The sequence below is a fragment of the Leuciscus leuciscus genome (genome assembly GCF_965113295.1).
Source record: "Leuciscus leuciscus genome assembly, chromosome: 11".
NCBI classification, from domain to species: Eukaryota; Metazoa; Chordata; class Actinopteri; order Cypriniformes; family Leuciscidae; genus Leuciscus; species Leuciscus leuciscus.
In genome coordinates, this window is record NC_138735.1 from 28,777,699 (window position 1) to 28,802,322 (window position 24,624).

Consider the following 24,624-nt stretch of genomic DNA (forward strand, 5'->3'; position numbering starts at 1 on the left):
CTCTTCCAAATGCGTAATTCGTTTGAGAATGAAGAATACAACAGATGGATTCTTCGCGGCCTTGCCTACCCCAGAATTCATTGCACGGCAGTGACTACAGGATTTTTTATTTCTGAGAGAGAGAGAGAGAGAGAGAGAGAGAGAGAGAGAGATTGTCGAATTACACTTTTGTATTATTGGGGTTCAATTTACTCAAATAATCTAATAATACAAATGTAAAAATTGAAAAAAGCAGTAGCCTTTGAATTGGGACCTTTTTACAGCCTATGATTGGGACACAGCCGCTTTCTCTTGTCATGGCAGTGCTGGTCACGTGTGTGCACAGATGGTGCAGCAGCGACTCCTGGATTAATCTCTCAGCATGAAAGGGGAATCTTAATATTCAAATGATGCTCTCTATCTATTTACGCATGAGGAAGCATTAGCATCTGAGCCGGAATTACACAATGTTTGAAATTATGCTGATGTTAATCAAATCATGACATGACCACGTCGTGACTCGTGACCCGTTTGACAGACATGAGTGAGATATAGGCTAGGCTACTATTAATATTTCGGTTTTTGATATTTTGAATTAGCTTTTGTTTTTTGCATTTTTCGTTTTAATTTTAGTTAAAATGCTAGTTTTAAAAATAAATCACGTGTTTATTTCCGTTTTAGTTTTTGTTATTTAAGTAGCCGGTTCAAGATACCATAAAAACATTATGATAGGCTGCTAAACCAGCTGAAGTATCACGAGACCATGCAGTATCGTGTTAATTCATTATTCAAATCTACAAAATGAACCAAATTTTCATAAATACGTAACGTTAGATGTAAATGAAAACAGACAAGATTTTCCTCAAATACTTTATTAATGAGAATAAATAACTGGCTATTGCTACCAATCAAAATATTTCAGTGTAAACAAATCCATCTTAGCACTGCCAAAGTAGCACAGAAACAGCATAAAGTGACATTTAGATATTTACACTGACAGTTTAATGGTACTCAATTGCATAAATATCCTAATGTTATGAGATAAAATAATGTTTTAAATAGGCAATAAAACTCGGAACATAGAAATGCGAACATGTTGGAAAATTAAAACGTTTAAATTGGAAACTAAAACCGCCAGTAGATGGCAGCAAGTCTTAATGATTGAGTCACTGAATCATTTATCCAACCGATTCCTTAAAAATGTCTGATTCATTCACGAACGAAGCAAGTGACTATTTTTACGAATGGCTCAGGGCCGATTTGTTCAAAAACACGGATTTATTTAGAAACAAAACTGTGTTGAAACCATTCTGCTTTGTTAAGAACCATTTTCATTGGTGAAATAGAACGAAAACATCAATATTGACAATGTTGTATCTAAAATTTCCTTTAAATTTCCTGAACTATTGTATAAAATCAATCACATTTGTAATTGTCGAAAATGAAAACAGCACTCTTGCTCGAGTCATATTGCTGAACTATCATGTTATAGCCTAAATATAAAAAACAAGGAGCATAGAGGAGCATTTTCTGCTCCCATATCTTGAAATGTTCAACTCTGACTAGAGGGCAATAAAACATATAATTCACAATATTACGTAAAAAAAAAAAAAAAAAAAAAAAAAAAAAGGCATTAATAATTGGCAGTATTTTTTAAGCTTTAGTATCGCGATATTACCGTAGTAACGGTATACCGTGCAACCCTATCAAGTTAAAAAATGAAAATGAGAAATAAAGTTTAGTGTTTAGTTTTTATATTTGATTTCATTTCAGGATATATATTATTTTTAACCATTCTAGTTTTAACACCACCGTCCCTATCTTTAACAATATGATAATAACGTGCTTTCTCCAAAGTAAGAAGCAGACAGACACATAACTATTTGTTAAAACTGCATTTATGTCTTAAAAGTGTGTGGATGTGTATTGCATTCAGCTACTTGGATTATAGTGTCGTGAGATTTTGCAGTACAGGTATAGATTTTACTAGTTACCAAAACACAAAAATGTGTTTAGCATTTTCAAAAATGACATACAAATGCATCTATTGTTACCTTACAGGATATATAATAGTGTTTGTCCATGTATCAAAAATGTGCAAGGTGTCATTTAAAGGCTTTCCCGATCCCGTCTTTCCTCTTGGTTGACAGACAGAAAAGCTCTTTCCCTTTAAGGCCCAGCCATAAGGTAATAAGATACACTAACACTTTTCTTAACAGCAAGGATGCATGTACGGATAGCTCTGAAATATTGCCTGGATTATAACAATAATAGCAGTAGTGCAAAAGCAATAATGTTCAAAAGGAGTAAAAAAAAAAAAACTAAAACATTCCAGATACAGTTCAAAAGTTTGGGGTCTTTTTAAAGAAAATAATACTTTTATTCAGCAAGGACGCATTGAATTGGTCAAAAGTGTCAGTAAAGACATTTGTAATGTTATAAAAGATTTATATTTCAAATAAATGCTTCATCAAAAAATCCTGATTAAAATGAATCACGGTATCAAATATGAAGAAGCACAACTTTTTCAACATTGATAATAATAATGAAAGTTTCTTGAGCAGCGAATCATCATATTAGAATGATTTCTGAAGGATCATGTGACACTGAAGACTGGAGTAATGATGCTGAAAAATCAGCTTTGATCATTTTAAAATATATTACAATAGAAAACAATTCTTTTAAATTGTAATAATATTTCACAATGGAACTGTTTTGACTGTATTTTTAAATTAATAAATTAAGGTTTGGTGAGTAGAAGAGACTTTTCAAAAATACAGACCCCAAACTTTTGAAATCTCACACTAGGAAATGTTACTCAGCACTAAAAGTCTTGTGCTCAACCGTGGCGCTACTGCAAAATTAGTACCGATTTTCAAAATCACTATATCACATGACAGTGGGGTCCAAAAGTCATTGATCATGTGACTCTTACTGAAGCTTTTGTAACATCTCATATCATTCAGGAGAACATGAGCATTAGGTTTTGTTTGTACATTTGTAACTAAAACTATTTGTTTTAAACTAGAAAATGCACAATTGAAACATCCTCACTATTGGACCCCACTGTACTATACAGAGTGATTGTGATTGTGACAGGTGGACAGTGATTCAGAGTGACGTCACCGTTTCCTTTCGATCCCTGAGATTGACAATGGTCCAGTTCTTCAGATCAGAATCAGTCTATGAATAATAAAGCATCCCAGTTTTTATTCCAGGCACCGTAAGTGGACGTGCTCTTCACGTGTTGCTTGCGTGCTTCGGTCTGTCGGTGCGCGTGAAGAGAACAAGCGCGTGGAATGTTCTGGAAAGAACTGATATGTCTCGGAACGCGGGATCTAGATGATCATATTCTAGAACCGCGCTCCTGTAGAATCTGAGGGAAAACAGCAGAGGATTTACATGATGCAACAAAAGATTACTAATCTGCACTGAGCTACTGTCAATAATACTCTGCAACACAACGGCTCTGTTTGGAATAACCAGAAGAATTACAGTGTACACTATAATAAACTGTTCAAAAGTTTGGGGTCGTACGATTTTTTCTTACATCTCTTCTGCTCATCAAGGCTGCATTTATTTGATCAAAAATGCAGTAAAATCAGTAATATTGTGAAATATTATTATCATTTAAAATATCGGTTTTCGATTGTGATATATTGTAAAATGTAATTTATTCCTGTGATCAAAGCTGAATTTTCAGCATCATTACTCCAGTCTTCAGTGTCACATGATCCTTCAGAAATCATTCTAATATGATAATTTGCTAGTCTAAAAACATTTCTGATTATTAATATTATTATTATAAAACTGTTGTTCTGCTTAATTTGTTGTGGAAACTGTGATGCATTCTTTTAGGATTCTTTGATGAATAGAAATAAGAATCTTTTGTAATATTATTTAAATGTCTTTACTGTCACTTTTGAACAATTTAACATGTCTTTGCTAAATAAAATTATTAAAAGTCTTGCTGACCCCAAACCTTTGAATGGTAGTGTGCATAGTATGAATTTTCTGTATAGAATAGAATAGAAATACAAAGACAAACTACAGGTACTATATTTCTGTAAGCATACCAAAAATAGGATCTGTTTTGACATTATTACTTTGGACTCTTTCTTTAAATATTACTCTTATAATCTATGGAGTATATACTATGTATAGTGTGCATAGTATTCCCATATTCAGAATGCATGGGATACCTGGATGATGTACTACATTTTAGGGCACACTGCTTGATTATATTGTATCCCACAATGCAGCATGATTGACATGATTTTCTGATTTCATTCTTTAAACGAACCAGACGCATTATGAGTTAGTTTTTAACTTTTATACACAAAATGATGAATTATAATTGAAAAATAATTGAGACAGAAATACTAAATATTTCGAAAATGATGCTATATGCAATTTATGCAACATACATGTTAAAATAAATGTAAAAAAAAAACAATAAAATAAATGTGTAAACATTTTTACACATAGATTTTAAAAAAAAAAAGCTAAATAACTATAAAATAAATACATTTTATTTCTAAAATAATGACAATTCTACAAACATGTGACCAACGTAAAAAGGCCATCATAACAGCAACATACTGTTTCACATACTATTTTTAGGCGGTATTCAGTGTATACTGTGTAAAATACAGCAGTAATGCTAGTAATCCAGTTGTTACACAGCCGAACACACATGCTTACCTTGGCTTTCTCACTGGGCTGGGAGCTGCTGCTATATGATTGGTTGTGCAGTTCCTTAGAAACAACACACAAGAACTCCGCCTGATCTTCACTACCGTAGTTATAGGAGGAGCCGATACTCACCACCTACATAAAACATGAACGAGAGACAGAAACGGAGAGGAACACGAAGAGATGAGCCACTGTTCTCATTGAGCGACTATAAATGATTAAAGAAACAGTACACCCAAAAATGCTAATTATGTCATGAGTCACTGAAAACGTAACTCGCCAATCAAATTTTTGAGACTTGCTTATATTCAAATGCAGGTTTGACATGAGTGACAATTTGGTGTCACTAACATCTTAAGACGGCATTTTAAATATTACGCACAATTGTGATTCAAGAGCTATTTTTTTGGGTTGTAATTTAATTGTGATTTCCAGTTATATCACATTTTTATGATGCTTTTTTTGGAGCTTGACAACATCCGTTCCCATTCACTTTCACTGTACAGTGTGAATGTTGCGCACAATATTTAGATATAAAGTGCAGGTTTGGAACAGCATGAGAAAATAATGACAGAATTGACATTTTTGGATGAATAATCAGTTTAAGGCAAGACACTACAGGCAAAAAAAACTTGTTTTTTCACGCACTGGTCAATTTTGAGAGTTGTTTCAGACTAGTGGAAAGAAAACATCCAAAATACACTTTTAAATGTTTATTTTAGTGCACTTTGTCTATTTGCATCTATAGATATCAATTATAATTCATCTTTTTTAAAAGCTGTTTTCTCAAAATGAGTCAGAGGGGTTTGTTTCATATGTCATTTGACTGATTTAATACAACATTTTAGTCCTAAAAACATGGTGAAAATTAATTTTGTTCAGTCTGTTGACAGTATTTCTTGATTTATGGAATGATAAAAAAAGATCCTCGGTAAAATGCAAAAATCAAGAATTCTGAACATAGCTTAATCCAATGTTCAGATCTCTGTTCTGGAAATGTATGCAAATAGAAAATTTGCATATTTATACATTATTTAAAAAACTTGTAATACAAAAAAATGCTTGAAGTTCTTAAAATAATCAATCAATTAGGGAAGTATGTTGATATCTATTTATTACATTTTTACCCTATTCACCAGGGGAGTCTTGCCTTAAAAGGTTTGTTCACCCAAAAATGTAACTATCCCATAATTTACTCACTGTCAAGCCATAGGTGTACATGACTTTCAGCCGAGCACAATCTGAGTTATATAAAAAATATCCTGGCTCTTCCAAGCTTTATAATGGGAGTGAATGGTCCCACAGATTTTGAAGCCCAAAAAAGCGCATCCATCCATCATAAAAGTAATCCATATAACTCCAGTGGGTTAATAACGGCCTTCTGAAGCGAAGTGATGCGTTTTTGTAAGAATATTATCCATATTTATAAATGTATAAACTATAATCACTGGCTTCCGGTAACGGCCGTACGCGAGTCCAGTTCCGGCAGAAGAGTGACCTCTGACCTTTCACCGGAAGCCAGTGATTATGTTTTATAAAGTTATAAATATGGATATTTTTCTTATAAAAACGCATCGCTTCTACAATTACTATTCGATCCCATTACAAAACTTGGAAGAGCCAGGATATTTTTTTTATATAACTTTTGTGTTTGGCTGAAAGAAGAAAGTCATGAACACCTGGGATGGCTTGAGGGTGAGTAAATTATGGGATAATTTTCATTTCTGGGTGAACTAACCCTTTAAATTAAAATATAACATGGTGCACTTAAATAGTCAACATGCTCGGGAATGCATCAGAATGCAGAGATTCACCGTTGTTAAAAGCATGCTAACACTTATAAGCATGCAGATTGAAAGCACGACATCCATGCGAGTCACATGCCGGACAACCACATTCACTGTGTCCATTGCAATGAAAACCAAAACTGCGAGGGCATGCAGTGGTTAGTGGGAGGACAGGGGATTGTTGGACACACCTCTCCACTGTGGGCGGGGTGAGTTTGGCTTGACTCCTCCCCCTTCACCTCCCGAGACACAATCAGGAAAAACTCTGACTTCTGGGCCCGCCCATAACCTACACTGACAAGCTGCAACAACCAATCAGAGCGTAAGGCAGGGCCTGCATCACACACCGCAGGTCAGCTGAACCGGCGGGAGCGATTCTGATTGTTGTGGAGCTGGAATGATCAGATGAACTGATGCTGGGTTTGATTTACCTGCTCAAACTTCCATCCGTCTGACATGGTTGAGACCATCTGCGTCAGTTCTTCCTCTTGACACTGCAGAACTCTGTAAACATGCTTGACTGGCGTCTGAAGACAGAGACAAGGGTGGTAAAACATCTGTCCTTCATTTACATGCTACATGTAAATAATGAAAATGTCATTTAAATGTAAATTTCATTTAAAGGGGACCCATTATGCAAAATTCACTTTAATATGGTGTTTGAACATAAATGTGTGTCGGCAGTGTGTGTACACAACCACCATATAATGGTAAAAATCCATGCATTCCTTTTTTTTAATCCCCATAAATCATAAGCCGTTTCTCAGAATAAGCTGTTTGCAGTTTCTATGCAAAGTGACGTCACACACAGTAAGCTTAGGCCCCGCCCACGACTGCTGATGGACTCTGCCTTATTAGCATAGACTCGCCCTCAGTGAGCTGGACACAGTCCGCCATGTTTATCTCCTTGCCAAGTAAGAAATTCTTATTAAAGCTACTAAAGTTATTCAGTCAAGAGCAGTGAGTGATTTTCTGTTTCTCTTTTGTTGTTTGATTCATGTTAACAGCATATATAGCAGTAGGCACTGTATATTACGCTGCTTTTTACTTAAATACACAGATCTAATGTACACATGCGATTTTACTACTTGCTGTTTACATTCACAGACATAACTGACTGTGTTTATGTGAACTCTGTGTGTTTTATAACAAATCCTTCTGTGTATTTGACAGTTTAAGCGCAATTAGATGTGAAAGAGAACGTAGTTTAATACCAACGGGACGCGCCGTCTGAAATCCAGCTTTCTGTTCTCGTGCTTCGGATGTGTGCGTTAAGAAAAACATATGTCAGAAGTTTAGACTGATATGGCTTTAACGGGGTGGTTGATTATCATTTCACTTTTTTTTTTTTTTACTTTAGTTAGTGTGAAATGTTTCTGTTTGATCATAAACAACATCTGCAAAGTTACAACGCTCAAAGTTCAAAGCAAAGGGAGATATTTTCTTTTAAAGGAATTGCTTTTTAAGGACTACAACAAACGGCTGGTAGAGACTACACGACATTCCTCCCGGGTTAGTGACATCACCAACCCTAAAATGTACATAAACCCCGCCCCCTGAACACGATTTATAGATTATCAAGACAGAATATGCTAATCAATGACTAGAAGAGAACTTCAAGTAAGCGACATAAATTCATCAACTATCCATTCAGAAATGTTGTCTACATGTTGTCACTTCTTAAGTCTCTCCATCTTTGTCTGAATCTGGTTTGAACATAAAAGGCTAAAAGTTTTTGATATTTTCAGTGCATATCTGTGTGAGGTAATTGAAGCTGCTAAGAACGAGCTGTTGTAGCTCCGCCCTCTGTGCCGGGAGCAGCAGCTCATTTGCATTTAAAGGAACTCACCCTTGAAAAGTGACAAATTTAACATGCAATATAAAAATATCTGTGGGGTATTTTGAGCTAAAACTTCACACACACACTCTGGGGACATCAAAGACTTATTTTACATCTTGTGAAAAGGGCATTATACCACCCCTTTAAAACGCATGCAGATAATAAAGTTTCATGATGATGAAGAACTGTAATGTCATGTGAGCGTGGCCGCGATAGAGATGATAATCAAACCCAAACAGATGTTTTAGTTTTTGGCAGAGTATCAGAGGGACGAGCTGTAAAGGCTCCGCCCTCTTCTGGATGGGGAGCAGCAGCTCATTTGCATTTAAAGACACATGCATACTCAAAAATACTAAACAACATGGTGTAATAAATGATCTGTGGGGCATTTTGAGCTGAAACTTCACAGACACATTCTGGGGACACCTGAGACTTATATTACATCTTGTAAAAAGCGGCATAATAGGTCCACTTTAAATGTATGCCTGAAGGCACATATAGATTTGCATACTGCCAGAATGAAATTTCATAACTTTATAATGAAACTTTACATAGCCTAATTTATAGTGAATGGTGTGTTTTCCTGCCCCCTTACGTGTATCGTCTTAGCATCTCTTTCACTGATATTTTCTTTGATGAGTTTAATTAATGATGTGATGTTGTAGAACTCCGCCTCTTCAAGAGCTCCTGAGATACACATGCAAACCCAATTAAAAGTTACAGAGCAACAATCATAGTCTCGATCATGTCAGTTTGACGGTGCATGTTTGTCGTACCTTCCTCTGTCAGGTTCTTGTTGAGGACCAGCTTTCCATGTCTCAGATAATTCAGTACGGGCCCGAAATACATGGGATCCCTGTCAATCAAATATGCCCCCGTCTCATCCTACAGTATAAATGAAAAGGACAGAGAAAGAAACCTCAGCAACCAAATTGCAACAACCTGCAAACACGCTAAATGCATAGCAATGCCCTGGAAACCATAACACCCTAGCAACCACATAGCAATGTGCTAAAACCCTCTGAAAACAGTAAAAAAAATTAAAATAGTACCACCTTAGTAACCACATGCTACATTATATATGTAATAATAATGATAACTTGAAATGTGAAAATCAAGTTATCATTGTTATTACAAAACAGCATGTTTTTACTTTACTTTGCGTGCAACCAGGGAACACCAAGAGAAGAGATCCATTAGAGGAGAGTGAGTTTAAACATTAATGAGTTGTGCGCGTGTGCGTGTGGGACTCGGCATCTGTTTTTAATGGCATGCAGGCCACATTCATAAAAAAATAAAAGTATGTGACACACACACTCGCACAATATTCTGTTCAAGCTTCAACCAGGACACTTCCAGATGCGAAATGGACCTGGTGTGTGAGGCTGAAATCAGCCTTTTATCAAATCTGGGGCACAAACAGCGTGGAGTGATTTCCCAGAGCCTTAGAGACTCCTGCTCTTTACAGGGTTAAAACCCCTAGAGAGCAGGATTATTCTGGATTAGGGTTATTTTGAGATTACCGTCTGAGATTTGAGAGATGAGAGGAGGTAAGACAGCAGGAGCAGCGAGAACCCAAAAGAATGTGACACACGCTGCTGTTCAAATGGCAAAAAACGTATTTTATTGGTTACAGTGAAATTATATCATTTAATTTAAGTGTGCCCTTCAACTACTCATTATATGATGCGATTTAAAGAGGAAGCGTGTAATGTTTGTTGCCACCAAATAAAATGGAAAAATAGTTTCAAACATGTTTCCCGAACACTTGAACGCAGCAAGTGCCCCGAACAAACATGTAGCTCCGCCCCCAAACTCACGCAATTGGTTGAGACGACAAACAGCAATGCTTTGACACTGTCTGTGCTGCTTATGCTTTTTCCAAAGAATCAAACTAGAAATGGTTTACTTATAATTATTTCTGCATATTATGAGATACTTACTAGGAGAAAACATTGTAACCTTACATTTTCAAAACCACTTAAGCGTTAATGATAAATTCAAATATTAGGCAGTAATATTTAATAATAATGTAGACTGAACACAATTATTTCATCCTCATAACATCTTTATTTTTTCTCCATGTCACAATAATACTATTTCAGTTTTCAAATGTTATTTTTTTTATATATATATATTTTTGATACGGTTTATCAGTTTTCCAATTTCATAAATGTATAAATATAAATAAAAGTGGTTGGATAAAATGCAAAAAGTTCTTTTTTAGTTCTTAAAAACAGCAGTCTGATCGATTCAATCATATTAAATAATAATAGGCTACAAATTTTTACTTAGAAATAAAACCTGTAATGCACCTTTTTTATATTTAGGTTATCGGACAAAATATTTTTGAAAACAGATTCTAATATTTTTTACAATATTAGCCTACACTTAAAAACCTCCTGCTTGCATCCAACACTGATCATTGCCTGATCTGACCTATAACCTTCGACCCTGATCTCGGACACAGCTCAGGTGTCATAAGCGGGATTGTGTCCAGATTACAGAGCAAAACTGGGGCAGATGTGCTGATGATGTCATCGGCATGGCCACCCCAGGACGCCACAATCTGCCTGCACGTCTTCCCATGAACACTCGTGGAGAAGAACAGTAGAGAGCTTGTTCTGGGACTGGGAGAGGAGGGGTGGGGCGGACGGTAAAAGTGTGTTTGTTCGAGTCCATCCGACAGGAAAACAACTCTAGACAAAAACAGCCATCTGGACAACCACCCCCCCAAATTACCATAGAAACAATACAAATAACTCCATACAACAATATAAGTGATTATGAACTGAAGAGAAGTGAAATAACAGCTAGAGATAGCTTCACACTGATGACCCATTTTAAAGCATCTCCTCCAAAACAAGGAGAAATAGATCTTTTGTCTTGTGAATAATTTAAAAACTGAACAAAAACAGGTTTATGCATGCTTAATGCCGAATTATAAGTGTTTTTTAAACATAAATAGGCTACATTCATTTCTGTACAGCTGTCAGTTTTGGTTTCGTTTACATTACAGCTTTTTAAAACATTGTTTAGATGTTTGTATCTGTAGATGCACTTTAACATAATGTTACCATAATACAATATCTTATTTAATAACGGTCCTGTGTGTGAATAACTATCATTTTTATAATTCAGCTATAAAAAATATCAAATTACAAGTCAAAATACATTGTCAGTATAACGGTATTATGTGATAAAGAGGCTTTGTTTGAGTATCATTTTACAGACTTCTGCACTCTCTAACCTACTTTTCCCACCCATTCTTTATAAATAACTTATACATGGACTAAATAAATAAATGGTCTGTCTTAGATGCCAAGTTATTCATCTCAGTTGAACTGGCTAAATGATCTCTAAATGAAACAAATCAAACTGTATTAGGCTACCTTATCCGAGTCGAGGTCTGGCTCTGCTTGGCACAGTCGGAACAGGAATGATTTGGGGTCCCGGCAGAGAGTCTGTCTGGTGGACAGAAAATACGTGCCGCCGACGTTCAAACGGACCCACTTGGAGGATCTGTGGTTGAAGGTCTGAGCCGGTCGACAGTCGTGGCCGCTGATCTCGCCGTGACTCTCGGCCATCCTGAGCTCGGTGTTCCGCTGAAGTGCGTAACGGTGACCGCGCGCCTCTCCAATATAACCAAGTTAACCCAACGGACGCGCGAAGAGCGCACGCACTGACGGCGCGAGAAACACCCCTCAGTTTTGTTTCTAAGCGCGAGACAGAGAAAAGACATGGGCTGTGTTCTTTATTCCGATATCTAAATCCACTGTATACTCAGTGACAGTGTATCGCGACTGAATTTCTAGTGATTCAAAAATGAATCATTCGTTTGAACCGATACTTTTTAGTGATTCGATCGAACCGCTAAGCAACGCGTTTGGGGGATCACTCATCTGTAAAGAGACTTGACCAGTAAAATTGCTTGACGACGGGGAAAATATTAATAATTATAGTACTGGGAATAATTAATGTGATCATCAACATTATTAAAATATTAAATAATGTTGTTTTGTAAAATTGCTTGACGGGGACAATATTAATAATTATAGTACTGGGAATAATTAATGTGATCATCAACATTATTAAATGTTGTTTTTTAATATTACCATTATTAATAGTGTTAGAAATGTTACAACAATTAATATTTAAAACCAATTTAGAATTGGCAATTAGCTATTTGAGTCCTAATAGTAAAACAATTAATTAAATTAGAACTAAAAAAAGCGATTTTAGAACAAAATGAACTCGATATGAAGCGAGGATAATTATTTGCTTGGTTGTGAATGAGATGAAATGAATCGTCCGAAGTCTCAGAAGCGGATTTCTCAACACTATTCGAAAAGAATATCCGGATGTGAACCGAGTTTAAATTAGATCGTGTCTGTGTTTTAATGCCAGTCATACTTTAGTTTAGGGCCCAATAAATGGCGCCTGCAATACTTGTAGTAAAAGTCTTTATAGGTCATCACATGATGCATGCGATTCCAAAAAATGCCCACTAGGTTGAGAGACTAAAAGCCCTTTTATTTTAGACTGAAGGGCTGCATGCATGAGTTCACTATCACTACAGAGGGCGGATGATTCAGATTGCCATACTGGTTTCATGAAGTTAGTTTGTAATTAGTGGGTCTGATTGATTAGCTACTTTTGAATCTGACTAGGCGATGAAAATACTAGCCTACTAAATAATCTGAAGAGTAGCTCTAACAAAGCCTGTCAAAAACATGTCCTGATCCTATTCCACCCTAAAAAGTAAAAAATAAATTAATAAATATAATAATACATTTCATAAAAATTTAGGATAATTACAAATTCTTAATCCTAAAAGTGTTTCATTTATTTACTTTATGCAAGAAACTACATATATATATTTATAGCCTTTGACTGTCAAGGGAACAACTTTAAAACAAAATAAAATACCATTCAAACACAGAGAAAAACCAAAGAGACTGCGTTTGTTTGGCCTAAAACCCTACATGCTTTATTTCAGTTCTAGGTTTTGCCGAGCGCAAAAGGTCGACAAGAAGAATACACACATTGCCTACACGCACAAGGACCCCCCACGCACGCACACACACACAAACAAACCATATCTCTCACACACAGACACACATGCGCGCACACACAGACAAGTGGGGCCGTGCGCATACAGGCATTAAATTATCAGAAATGAGCCAATCACTGCGCAAATAGAAAATGTATATGATATAGTAAGAAAACAAAAGCAGTAAAATATCATAGTTTACAATAATTCTTCACATTCAAAGGCTATACATATTCAATACATACACAGCAAGGCCCTGGAACATGACTTCAATCCAAATATGCTTTCATATATTAGAATTTAAATAACACAGAGAAGCCAGGCCAGAACGGAGCGGCCCAATAACCTTATACAAGAATAAAAATACAAAACCTGGATCCTAGAGTCACCTCTTTACTCACCTCCCATTTGCAATTTTACATCAACTGTACATCACAGTCATCTGTTACCGATCAGGAAGACGCACGCGCACACACACTCAGTCTGTCGGTCTCACTCACTCCACGGACTTCCTGTTTAAAAACGGCCAAATGAGAGGAGCCAAACACACGCACACGACCAGATTGTCCCTCCGTCGCAAGCCTCCAATCAGCAAAGCATACCGTCACAATGCAAGCGCTTTAAAGGAAAACAGCTAAACTCAGTCGTGCTTTCAGCATAGGGCCAGGGGGGCGACAAATTACCCTCTCAAACCACATTACCCATGTGGCTTTTGTGGCGGTGTGGTGCCGTCTCCTGGTGCGATTTGAAGCTTTATTCGTAATGTGAACATGCTGAGAGATTCGACACCACATCCTCCAATCGGAATCAGCAAGACCAGCTACTGTAGCCAATAAGGGTAAAAGGACCCGCCTTAATTCTAAACGCAGACTAAAAGCGACACACACTACAAAAGCGTTTAGGCGTTTCAATGTAAGGAGATGAGTGTGTGTTCGCGTCGAGCGAGAAAAGAAGGGAGCGTGTGCACTTGTTCCGCAACAGGCCGGTGGAGATTGCACGATTCGAAAGGGTTCGTTACCTGCATTGCTTTAAACCGATGGAAAGACTTTGTTTAAACGTGTGATAAAGGTTTTTCTATGGCTTGCCTGCCGACATGACATGCTGACTACGGCCTTGCTGCTTTTGGTTGTGAAGACTCCACCCTCGGCGTGTGAAACAATTGAATCTGAACAGAGAAAGTGCCTGGGAGCGACGGGACTGATATATGAGGAGACAAAGACAATATATAGCTGGAGAGGCGTCTCTACAGGGGCGTGTCCCCGTCCTGTGATTGGTTGGAGAGCTGTGGGGGCGTGGCCAAAGGGGAGGAGCACTGTAGTCCTATAGGCTGGGGCTCTGGTGTTTGTGGTAGATCTTCCTCCAAACTTCCTGGATCTTCTTGCACCATTTATCAGCGTTGCCGCTTGGGTCCATTAGATAGTACGTCCGGTTTGGCTACGGGAACAAAGCAGCGTCATTAAACATCCGATTTAAACCATGGAGATGTGGCATTATAAGATAATAGACTGCTGTTACCGTGTGGACAAAGAAGGTTTTAAAGTTCTTTGCTTCTGGCCGTAGTTCAGGTGACCATGGAATCTCCCCTTTCAGAACTTTATTGACCGGATCCACGTAGTACAAGTGAGGACCCTCAGTCAGTAGCAACTGCCTCCTCCGTGCAAACAGACCCTACACATGTACACAAAAGGGAAAGACACAATGAAACACAAAAAACATCAACTCTTTTAATAAAGTAAGATTATAAAACATATGGTTCCTGTCCTGGAACTTCCAACAATGTTTGATTCACTAAAAAGAACTAAATCATGCGAGTCAGTCGTTCAGTAATTGGTCTGACTACACTGGTTGTTCTTAATGGATTTGATTCACTAAAATGAACAAAATCAGAATCGGATTTGATTTACTAAAAAGAACTGAATAATATGCGTCATTCATTCAGGAATTGGATGGAATACTCTGGTCATGCTGTATAGTTTTGATTGACCAAAAATAATCAAATCATAAGAATCATTTGTTAGTGAACTGGATGGACTGCACTGTTCACACAGTTTTGATTCACTAAAAAGAACTGAATCATTAAGAGTCATTCGATCAGCAATTGGTCAGACTACACTGATCATGCTGTATGGTTTTAATTCACTAAAAACAATAGGTGTGTTCGACTTAAATCTGCTCTGCGCAGACCGATCGATGCATGACATCAAATTACTGTGAGAGTGATTAGAAAGCATACGGAGCCGTCTGCTCTCTAACGGTACTTTGATGTCGTTCGTACACACCTAAACATTTCAAGAGTCATTTGTTCAGGAATTGGATGGAAAACAATTCTATCTGACTGAATACTCTTACAGATGAACAGATTATCAACAGTTACTCACTTTGCGTTTGTCCACTGGGCCCATTTTTAAGATGAGGTTATTCTCCACAAACTGGTGCCTGGTTAAAAATAAAAACGAGACAAAAGTTACAGAACGCATGCACACATAGAAAGCCACGTAAAAAGACAGTGTGTATTTGTGTACCATGGGTTTGCAGCACTCTGCTTGTCCAGTAAGATGCGTTTCTCCTCGTCGCTGTATTGTAGGTCGAGCTCCATGCTATTACTGTCCAGCTCATGAATATGTATAAACTGATCCACACTAGGAGAGGGGTTATACGTAGGAGCACTTGTCTCTACTGTAAAGGGAACTAAAGGGGCAGGGCCAGGCTGTGCCACCTGCATACAACTGAACTGGCTCAGGAGATCATCATACTGGAAATAAAAGAGAAAAAGAGATTAAGAATTATCTCAATTTGACATTTTCTGAAGAAAATCAGACCCCTCCACAAGTTGTTTGTGTTGTCTCACATTTCCATAGCAGTCCTCATCATCCTCAGACATGGCGGGAAGATAAGCCGTTAGTTTGGGTGGAGTCCGCAAATGTACATCATGCCAGCTGACTGTTTCAAAAAAAGGGTGGGACCTCAGCGGTCCGTAGCCGCCCATCTCATCACAGCCAATCCGCTTGCACGGATCCAGTGACTGTGAAAGTAAAACACCAATGAGCACACAGCAGATCCTCACCCACACTATGAATAGAAGAACAAACATTTATGATTAAATAAGGCTGACCAGAAGCTGTTCCACTAGGTCCTTAGCTTTGGGGAAAAATTTCTCAGGAAACTCGTACTCGAGTTTTATAATCTTCTGGAATATTAGATACTCATTCCTGTGATGGATTAAAAGAAAACAATGTTTAGTAATTGGAGGTTTAAGCTTCTTCAAATGGACAGGGTTGATGTTAGGGATAGATATCATGAGGTTAAAAAGCGTTCTGCGCTGACAATATGCATGGGAAAAACCCAATGCTTTAAACGTTGGACTTTTTTGACAGTAGTATAATATCTCACAATATTTCTCGTGTCACGAGTACCACGTTTAAAAAAATAAAAATTGTATATTAAAGGGCATTGACTTCTAGAGTATTTGGAAATCAATGGCTACCGTTAACTGTCTGGTTATCAACATTCTTCAAAATATCTTCTTTTGTGTTCAACAGAGGAAAGGAAATCATACAGGTTTGGAACAACTTGAGGGTGAGTAAATGATTAAAAAAGCGATATATTTTTGGGTGAACTGTCCCGTTAAGCAGCGAAAAAGTTACTGTTCTCCAAGCGGCTTTCTGTACGGACAAGCAAAGTGAACTTTGAGCTTTAGGATCACGCCTAAATGGTAAAATACACACAGCGATATATCAAAATGCCTGGCTTGGTGAGTATTTGCTTAACACCGTTGGTTATGTCTTAAGTGAACATGAACAGTTGAGGAGGAAAAGTCACGTGTAACAGTATATTGGATCCGTGCAATCGGTCTTAAAGTGCCAGCCGCCTAATATTCCTGCTGCTGTCTGTCATTAATGTTAATCAAACAACAAAAGACAAAGAACTTTAGTAGGTTTAGTCGGATAAATCTATAATTTATACAGTGAATGCAATGCAGTGGTTTTACAATGAATACAATGTTGATTGCCAATATATCAAGAGTTGTCAATTCATGATAGTTTCTCATCATCTTAATTTTTTTAAGAAACACATGGTTGTTATGAATAGCTAAATAATCCCAGTGGGTCTATTTGAAGCCGCCTATTTATCATGTAGTAGTATTTACTTTGGTGATTCGTTTTGGCCAGTACTGCTTCCAGTGATCGGTAATTGGCCCCAAAACCCCTGATCGGAGCACCCTTATCCACTTTAAATCAATATGTAGTTTTGCACATCGCTAGTACTCCGAAAAAAACTCACCCAGCTCTGAATGGCGGCAAACCAGCAACAAGCTGGTAGATTATGCAGCCTAATGCCCAGAGATCCGAACTGCCACAAGAAAAAAATATGTTTAAGATAAACACACAAGAAAGCCAAATAACAGTCATAAAATAAACCTTTAGTCAAAACACCAAATAAACCCTTGTTCTTGGTCTTGTTTAGTTATTGCACATAATGTCTCCGGGATTCAGAAGAGGAGGAACCACTAAGTAAATGCTGAATTAGGCCCATTTCACTACGACGAAAGCATTACAACTGCATGAAATATAACCATGAAATATTCATCAGTCGTGTTTACCTCTTGCAGGCAGATTTCTCAGTCAGTAATTCTGGAGAGACGTACTGAGCCGTACCAACAAATGAGTTTGCTCTTGCTGCGGGGAGAAATGTCAGAATGACAATGTCACTTAATAAAAGCACTTTTAAAAGAGGATACTTGTGCATGAACGGTTTACACTGTCAGAGGATGATTGTTATGTGGAGTATATATATTACCCTGTTTGCTGTCAGAGGACAGTTGTTTGGCCGTGCCAAAGTCTGTTATTTGAATGTGCATCTCTTCACTGAGCAAAATATTCTCTGGCTTTAGATCTCTGTAACAAAACCACAGTAACAGAAATACTCAATGTCAGGATATACATATATATATACACACACATACATATATATACACACACATATACACACATACATATATATACACACACATACATATACATATATATACACACACATATACACACATACATATATATACACACACATACATATATATGTATATATATGCATATGTGTGTATATATGCATATAGACATACATTTACATATACACACATTTAAAAAAAAACACATCAGAAAAGGACAAATAAAATATTGACAGACACCTTAAAGACAAACCTACTAACCTGTGGATGATGCCCTTCTGATGCAAGTACTCAAGAGCACAAACTATCTCAGCGGAGTAGAACCGTGTACAGGTCTCGTCAAACGAGCCGATTTTTCGAATGTATTTCAGCAGTTCGCCATTTTTAGCATAGCTCAATCCAAAATCTGCCAGTACATTCAGGAAAGCATTCGATTTAAACTCAGTGTCAACATTAAGATATTGAGATATATCTTACAAAGATATATCTTGACGAAATGTATCGTTGATGTAAACGATATGATTTGCGATATAGAGTTAGTTTTAGACTCAGCTTACAGTATTTATAAAGTATAATCCACCCAAAAAGTAAATTCTGTCCTCATGTCGTTTCAAACCTACAAGATTTTCATTCAACTTCCAAACACAAATGAAGGTATTTTTATGATTTCTGTCCCTCTATTTAAAGTCCATTCCTCTAAAACTTAAAAGATCCACAAAAAAAGTCAAAGGCACCGTAAAAATAATCGATCAAGTGGTCTAATCCAAATCCGAGACGTCTGAGGAAACACGATGGCTTCATATGATGATGAACAGATTTACAACAACGTATACTGTAGTAAACACAGACGTTCAAATGCTTGCGTGACGCGCGAAAACAACATGAGAGGGAGAAAATGCAGAGTAAATTTTTGGATGAACTAACCATTTACAGTTTGGGAATAATAATTTTGACATGCATTCTTGCGATTAGAACTGTGATTGACTGCATTGATCATCTGAAGCGCATACACGCTGGAACGGCACTCCTCAAATGCAGTGTTAATTTCGACAGCAAATTTTGATTTAGTTTTAGTCATAGTCTTTTGACTAAAATGCCATTTAGTTTTAGTCATATTTTAGTCATCTGAATTGTTTTAGTTTTAGTCGACGAAATAAAATAAGATTTTAGTTGACTAAATCTACAGTAGATTTAGTCGACTAAAATATAATGGGTTTCAATTTAAATGCATTTATTTAGAATTTCTCTAAAATGTCCAAACCCATATACTCCCGGAGAAAACATATATTAACCTGCTAATATGAATGATTTTAAAGTTTGAACGCGCAATACAGATACAGATTTAACTACTGTAACTTAAAAAAATATCTTAAAATTAAATAAAACCACTTTTCCTAAAGTAGAAGACAGTCTTTTTTTCAATGAATGATATATGAATTCTTTATAACTACTTGCATACATCATTCTCTATTCTTTCAAGCAGACATTTGTTGCTTGATCAATATTAAGGACACAGACCGCATTAGGTTTATTACCCACTGTCACTTTAAGACATCGGATCATGTCCAATGACATGCGGATCCAATGCACTGATGTACATAGATGCACTCACAACTGTTTAAGACATAACCAACATAGTTTACGTGAATACTCTCCAAAACTGACATTTAGACATAATATTTGTGTGTATTTTTTCCATTCAGACACAAAAGAGAGCTCAATTCTGTACTCGTGCGCTGTATAGGCGAGGTGTCTATGTGAATGGCTGCACGCTTCGGGTCGGGTGTGTGCGCACAGAAAACCGTACCGAATAGAGCTCTTTTTTTGCGTCGTCACTCTTATTCAGATCTTTATGTCTGCTCTACTCATTCTCCCAGACGTTTACATGTTTTAACGTTTTATGAGACATGCAGTGCATGCCAACCCGTGTGCCGCTGGCGGGTAGATCACGTCACAGTACAATTGTGCGCATCTACCACAAATGCAGGACATCAGACTGGATCGCTATCGCTTCCCAAATCGTCACTATCTAACATTTTCGTCTAGTTTTTATTCGTTGACGAAAATGTCAATAGATTTTCGTCATAGTTTTTGTCATTCAAAACTAGTTCTTATTTAGTTATCGTCTCGTTTTCGTCTGTGAAAAAATGTCGTTGACGAAAATAATGACGAAAATTATTCGTCAACGAAATTAACACTGTAAGCACAAACATCATTTAAATCACCACATCACATTTAGTTTTAGTAGTAGGATTATTCAAAGTGTTTTAGATGGTTTATTCTTATATATATTGCTCTAATAGCGGGAGAGTCTGCGAGCGCAGCTTGTCTGTGTAAGAGATCCAACGAACGCCTGCATTGAAAGAACGAGTACAGCGTGAGGAAAACAATGAGTTTCAGTGACATTACTACATTAAACCACTGTGTATAATGTTGAATATAATGTATAATAATGCAATGGGGGAATATTTGTGGGTCTTGATATTGATTTTTAATAATAATAAAACAACGATAGTATGGGTTTAGTATCGTGATTGTTTCGAATCAGTAACCAATTTTATGACCATCCTGCAGTGCCTATATCGGTCGACCACTAGCATGTGTGTGAAGGATACAGAGCTTCTCTTCATCCTGAAAGGTGAAGAAGAGCTTGACGAAGAATGGATGATCCAGGTGTGACATGATGTCTCTTTCTCTCTTAACATATTGCGCTTTGTTCTCCTTCATTATGTGGCGCTTTTCCAGGATCTTAACTGTTGAAACACGTGCACAAACACTTTTAGTACATGCTCCCATCCAGTGTTTTAATGTCAAATGTAATACTGATATATCGAATGCATATAAACCACAAGTCTGATGACGTAACGACTTACTTGCATATTCCTTCCCCGTCGAGTGTTCCTTTGCTAAGACAACCTGAGAGTAGTACAGAGGGCAAAGGTTAGTACATTAAATGCATAATACTATCTGAGGTACATCAGACGAATTAAAAGTGTGTCATACGGTAGAGAAGGAGCCTTCTCCCAATATTTTTCCGAATCGGAAATCCTCGGGTCTCTTCTTGCGAGGCTGGGTCGGCTGGGGGGGTAGTGCCTGTCCCTCCATGCTGCTGCCGTGGAGACGGGGCGTGTCCTGCTGGCCTCTTACCATGGGTGGACAGGAGATGAGAACAGAGGAGTGGAGGGATGCAACATCATACTGACGAGAAAAAGAAAGAGGAAGTCAGTGTATTACTCACGTTCCTGAACTACTGCCTCTGATGTAATTATTGCACGGCTTGTGATGAAAGATGGTACACCATTTTCTTGCTTTTTTATTTTATTTTTATCATTTCAATTATTATTTGTATTAATGATTTAAATATTTTAGAGAAAAATATTTATACCTAGTTTATACAATATGCAAATCATACATTATGTAAATTCATTTCAAGTTCAATGGCATCACTCATAGTTGACAGCAAGATGAGAGCACATATTCTATGTATTAATATTAAAGTTATTGACAATTAACCATTATTTGCTCACCTGGAACACAAACGATTACATTACAAGTTTTTGATAAATGAAAACGTGCACAGAGTCACTCAGACTGTAAGTCAGTTTCTGAGCATCTAAACAGTTCTCACACATAATTACTTTAAAACTACTTACATTTGTGGCTCTGCCACACTTTTTAAATTACACTGAATATTCATAATTATACTGGATATCTTTGTTAAACTATTAAAAAGGGAACTAATATGCACTACAAATCAATGTGCACTGTCTTTCTCTCACACTGCTTGATGGGTGCTTTCAAAACACTGCTTCGAAACCTTTTTACGACCCTTTTATTTTAAATCAGTGGTTTGAAGCGCGTGTTTTCAGTAATCGAGGCTTCGCTATGTCATAACTGCTTCGAAGGCTGTGTCCGAAATCGCCTTGTAGGGAATAGTGAATGAGTATAATACGATCTCTGTGAGCCCATGCATCATGCAGATTCACTGAGATCAACCCCCAGCGCCTATGGTTTTTACCTGATCAGCTTAACAAATTTGTAGACGTTTTAATGAGGCATTTGTATAATTAAAATGAATAATAGTAGTAAATAGTATCTTAATGGCCTGTTTAGCTGCGCTATCCATAGAACAAACAAAACAAGATTACATGATCAGTTAATTGCATTTGATAGATTATACTTTCAATAAAACATTTGCAAAAGCTATTTTTATGCATGTTTGGCCTGAGTTTTGGTTGCAGTTACACTGTTCTGACCAGCAGGGGTCGCCAGCGTGTGGCGTTTCGAACGCTTCAAACCGTGAATCATTTCGCGAGATCAATTGATTCGAAGCTTTGAAAAGCTTCGTTTCTCCCATCACTACCTGTAACTGCAGCTCACAGTATTCATAATCAGCATTCCTACAATAATGAACTTCAAAACACCACTATAAAACATGAGTCACACGTCAACAAGAACTTTGGTCAAATCTCCGGCAATAATCCTGTTAACTACCCTTTGCAACCCACGCACCACAATATTAATTCATACTACTTCATACACTTAACGAGGCTTAAGAAACAACAATAATAACAGCAACAGAAATAACAGAGGCAAGTTACATTGCAGGATTTACATCTTGATAAATCTAAACCAACATACCCAGTTTAATATGCTGTGTCTGAAAATGGCCCACCAATGAGCCTGATAATTCACCAATCATATTCATAAGAGTTTTGTCTTAGTCTAGTGATCTATATAACGTTATACGTAATAATAATAGGCTGTCAAAAGAACACGAGAAGGTGAAACCTTAAAAATCTCTAAGCCACTTTTATAGGCCGCAACCCTGAATCTGTTCATTTCAGTGGAAATAACATGCTTAACTAAGTCAGTGATAACATGTACGTGTTAATAATCCGTTATAGACATGTAGTACAGCTAATTATCCCTTAATTACGGTTTAAAATGATAAACTGAGAGCAAAGAGAGAAACAAATGAGGCAAAACAACCTGAGGCGACTTATGCTAGAAGCGCTACCGACACAAAAACGGTGTTGTAGTTTATCAGAGACTTAAGAACAAGCCCTGGATGTTCTCAATTAATTCTTAGAAATAAACATGATTCGTGTAAATCGAGAGCAGATTTAAGACAGCCAGAACTAAAACCCTATGCCGTGAGTTAGCGGTCAGGCTAACGGCTAAGAAAACAAGCAACTTCATTTGTTGATAGAATTAGCTCGCAGCGCTAACACATAACAATATGAGCATTTATCTACAATGCTCTTTTAAAAATATCAACATCAAGCCTAATAATTCATTCAGAAATCCCTGTATAAATTACGATAAGAAACAAAAGTTGACACTTCCTGGTTAATAGACCTGCGCTTGTTTAGGGGACTAGCGGGCTAATGAAGCTAAATGCTAAGCAAAAGAGTCGGGTCGCAAGCGTCCCGCGCCACCCCCCAAAAAAACGCCGTTACAAGCAGCGCGCGCAACGCGGCGCGAGACGGCTTCGAGCACGCGTTCCCAAGACGCTAGCGGTACTCACAATCTGACTCGTGGCTCTTGCCATGGAAGTTTTCCGCGGGTAATTTATTTGGGATTAAATAATTGTGAAGACTGGAGTCATGGCCGCCCTCTCTGCGCCTTCGCTTCACGGCTGTGACGTCACGCCACAACAACATTACTGCAGTCGAGAGGAATAAAAAAAAGAAAAAAAATACCGCGCGCCCCCAAACGGCGAATCCCCAAAATTCCATGTACATCCATCTTTTCCCAACACCCCATGACGCTTTGCGCGAATTATGGGTGTAACTTAACTTCCGTTAAACAGTCAGCGTAAGGTTCGTTTTCAAAAACTGGGTACAATGACATTCACATTCATTATTCTATTCACAATTCAGCCGTCGGATATTTAAAAGTGTAAAAAAAGCATTAACAAATAACTACAACAGACCATAAATATCCCGCGATTATTTCCGCAGCAATATTATTGACTTGTTAAATATCACTGTAGCAATGTATTTATTATGTATCATACGTTGCCTTACTGAAAAAAATTTATTAACTGCAACATTGAGTGATTGACTCTTTTCATATTCCCGGGTTTCTCAGAAGCGGAAGTCGTCATAGATGGGTAAACTTCTAAAGTGGTGAATGACTGAGAGACATGAAATAAATGTTTAATGTTTCCATTTGCTCACATAGAAAAAATTAAAACTCCACAATAGTGTTTTCCACAACTTTTAAAAGAGGACAAAAATAGAGAGAGATTGATAACGGCAGTCAGAAGAGAGAAAGATGTCAACTTTACCATCACACACCCTTTTTTTTTTTTGGTAAT

At 37.3% G+C, this 24,624-nt stretch overlaps 2 protein-coding genes across 4 annotated transcripts; both read right to left on the bottom strand.

Moving 5' to 3' along the window:
- Positions 1–835: 835 nt before the first annotated feature.
- kctd5b (potassium channel tetramerization domain containing 5b) lies at positions 836–13,128 on the bottom strand. Of its 2 annotated transcripts, XM_082184061.1 has the most exons (7): positions 11,694–13,128; positions 9,078–9,186; positions 8,897–8,988; positions 6,893–6,988; positions 6,653–6,763; positions 4,684–4,809; positions 836–3,355 (listed from the first exon to the last, which is right to left on the bottom strand). In XM_082184061.1, the coding sequence occupies exons 1-7, from the start codon at positions 11,886–11,888 to the stop codon at positions 3,326–3,328; spliced, it is 759 nt and encodes a 252-aa protein (XP_082040187.1). In that variant the 5' UTR covers positions 11,889–13,128; the 3' UTR covers positions 836–3,325. The 2 variants fall into 2 exon arrangements, with proteins under 2 accessions (XP_082040187.1, XP_082040188.1); XM_082184062.1 differs by lacking the exon at positions 6,653–6,763.
- Positions 13,129–13,264: 136 nt separating this feature from the next.
- On the bottom strand, positions 13,265–23,987 carry pdpk1b (3-phosphoinositide dependent protein kinase 1b). 2 transcript variants are annotated; one of them, XM_082184059.1, is made up of 14 exons: positions 23,830–23,987; positions 21,303–21,497; positions 21,173–21,215; positions 20,915–21,052; positions 18,561–18,705; positions 18,152–18,249; positions 17,955–18,030; positions 17,636–17,704; positions 16,467–16,563; positions 16,203–16,376; positions 15,877–16,106; positions 15,733–15,790; positions 14,870–15,022; positions 13,265–14,788 (listed from the first exon to the last, which is right to left on the bottom strand). In XM_082184059.1, the coding sequence occupies exons 1-14, from the start codon at positions 23,851–23,853 to the stop codon at positions 14,675–14,677; spliced, it is 1,614 nt and encodes a 537-aa protein (XP_082040185.1). In that variant the 5' UTR covers positions 23,854–23,987; the 3' UTR covers positions 13,265–14,674. The 2 variants fall into 2 exon arrangements, with proteins under 2 accessions (XP_082040185.1, XP_082040186.1); XM_082184060.1 differs by lacking the exon at positions 23,830–23,987 and adding an exon at positions 22,941–23,806.
- Positions 23,988–24,624: the final 637 nt, after the last annotated feature.

Excerpts from the sequence above, each read along its gene's own strand:
- kctd5b (XM_082184061.1), bottom strand. The coding sequence starts at position 11,888 with ATGGCCGAGAGTCACGGCGAGATCAGCGGCCACGACTGTCGACCGGCT. Across the intron at positions 9,187-11,693 it reads CAGACCTCGACTCGGATAAG|GATGAGACGGGGGCATATTT; the intron begins GTAGCCTAATAC and ends TTTATACTGTAG. Across the intron at positions 4,810-6,652 it reads ACCCCGCCCACAGTGGAGAG|GTGGTGAGTATCGGCTCCTC; the intron begins GTGTGTCCAACA and ends TGTTTTATGTAG.
- pdpk1b (XM_082184059.1), bottom strand. The coding sequence starts at position 23,853 with ATGGCAAGAGCCACGAGTCAGATT. Across the intron at positions 21,498-23,829 it reads CAAGAGCCACGAGTCAGATT|TATGATGTTGCATCCCTCCA; the intron begins GTGAGTACCGCT and ends TTTTCTCGTCAG. Across the intron at positions 15,791-15,876 it reads CAGAGTGCTGCAAACCCATG|GCACCAGTTTGTGGAGAATA; the intron begins GTACACAAATAC and ends ATTTTTAACCAG.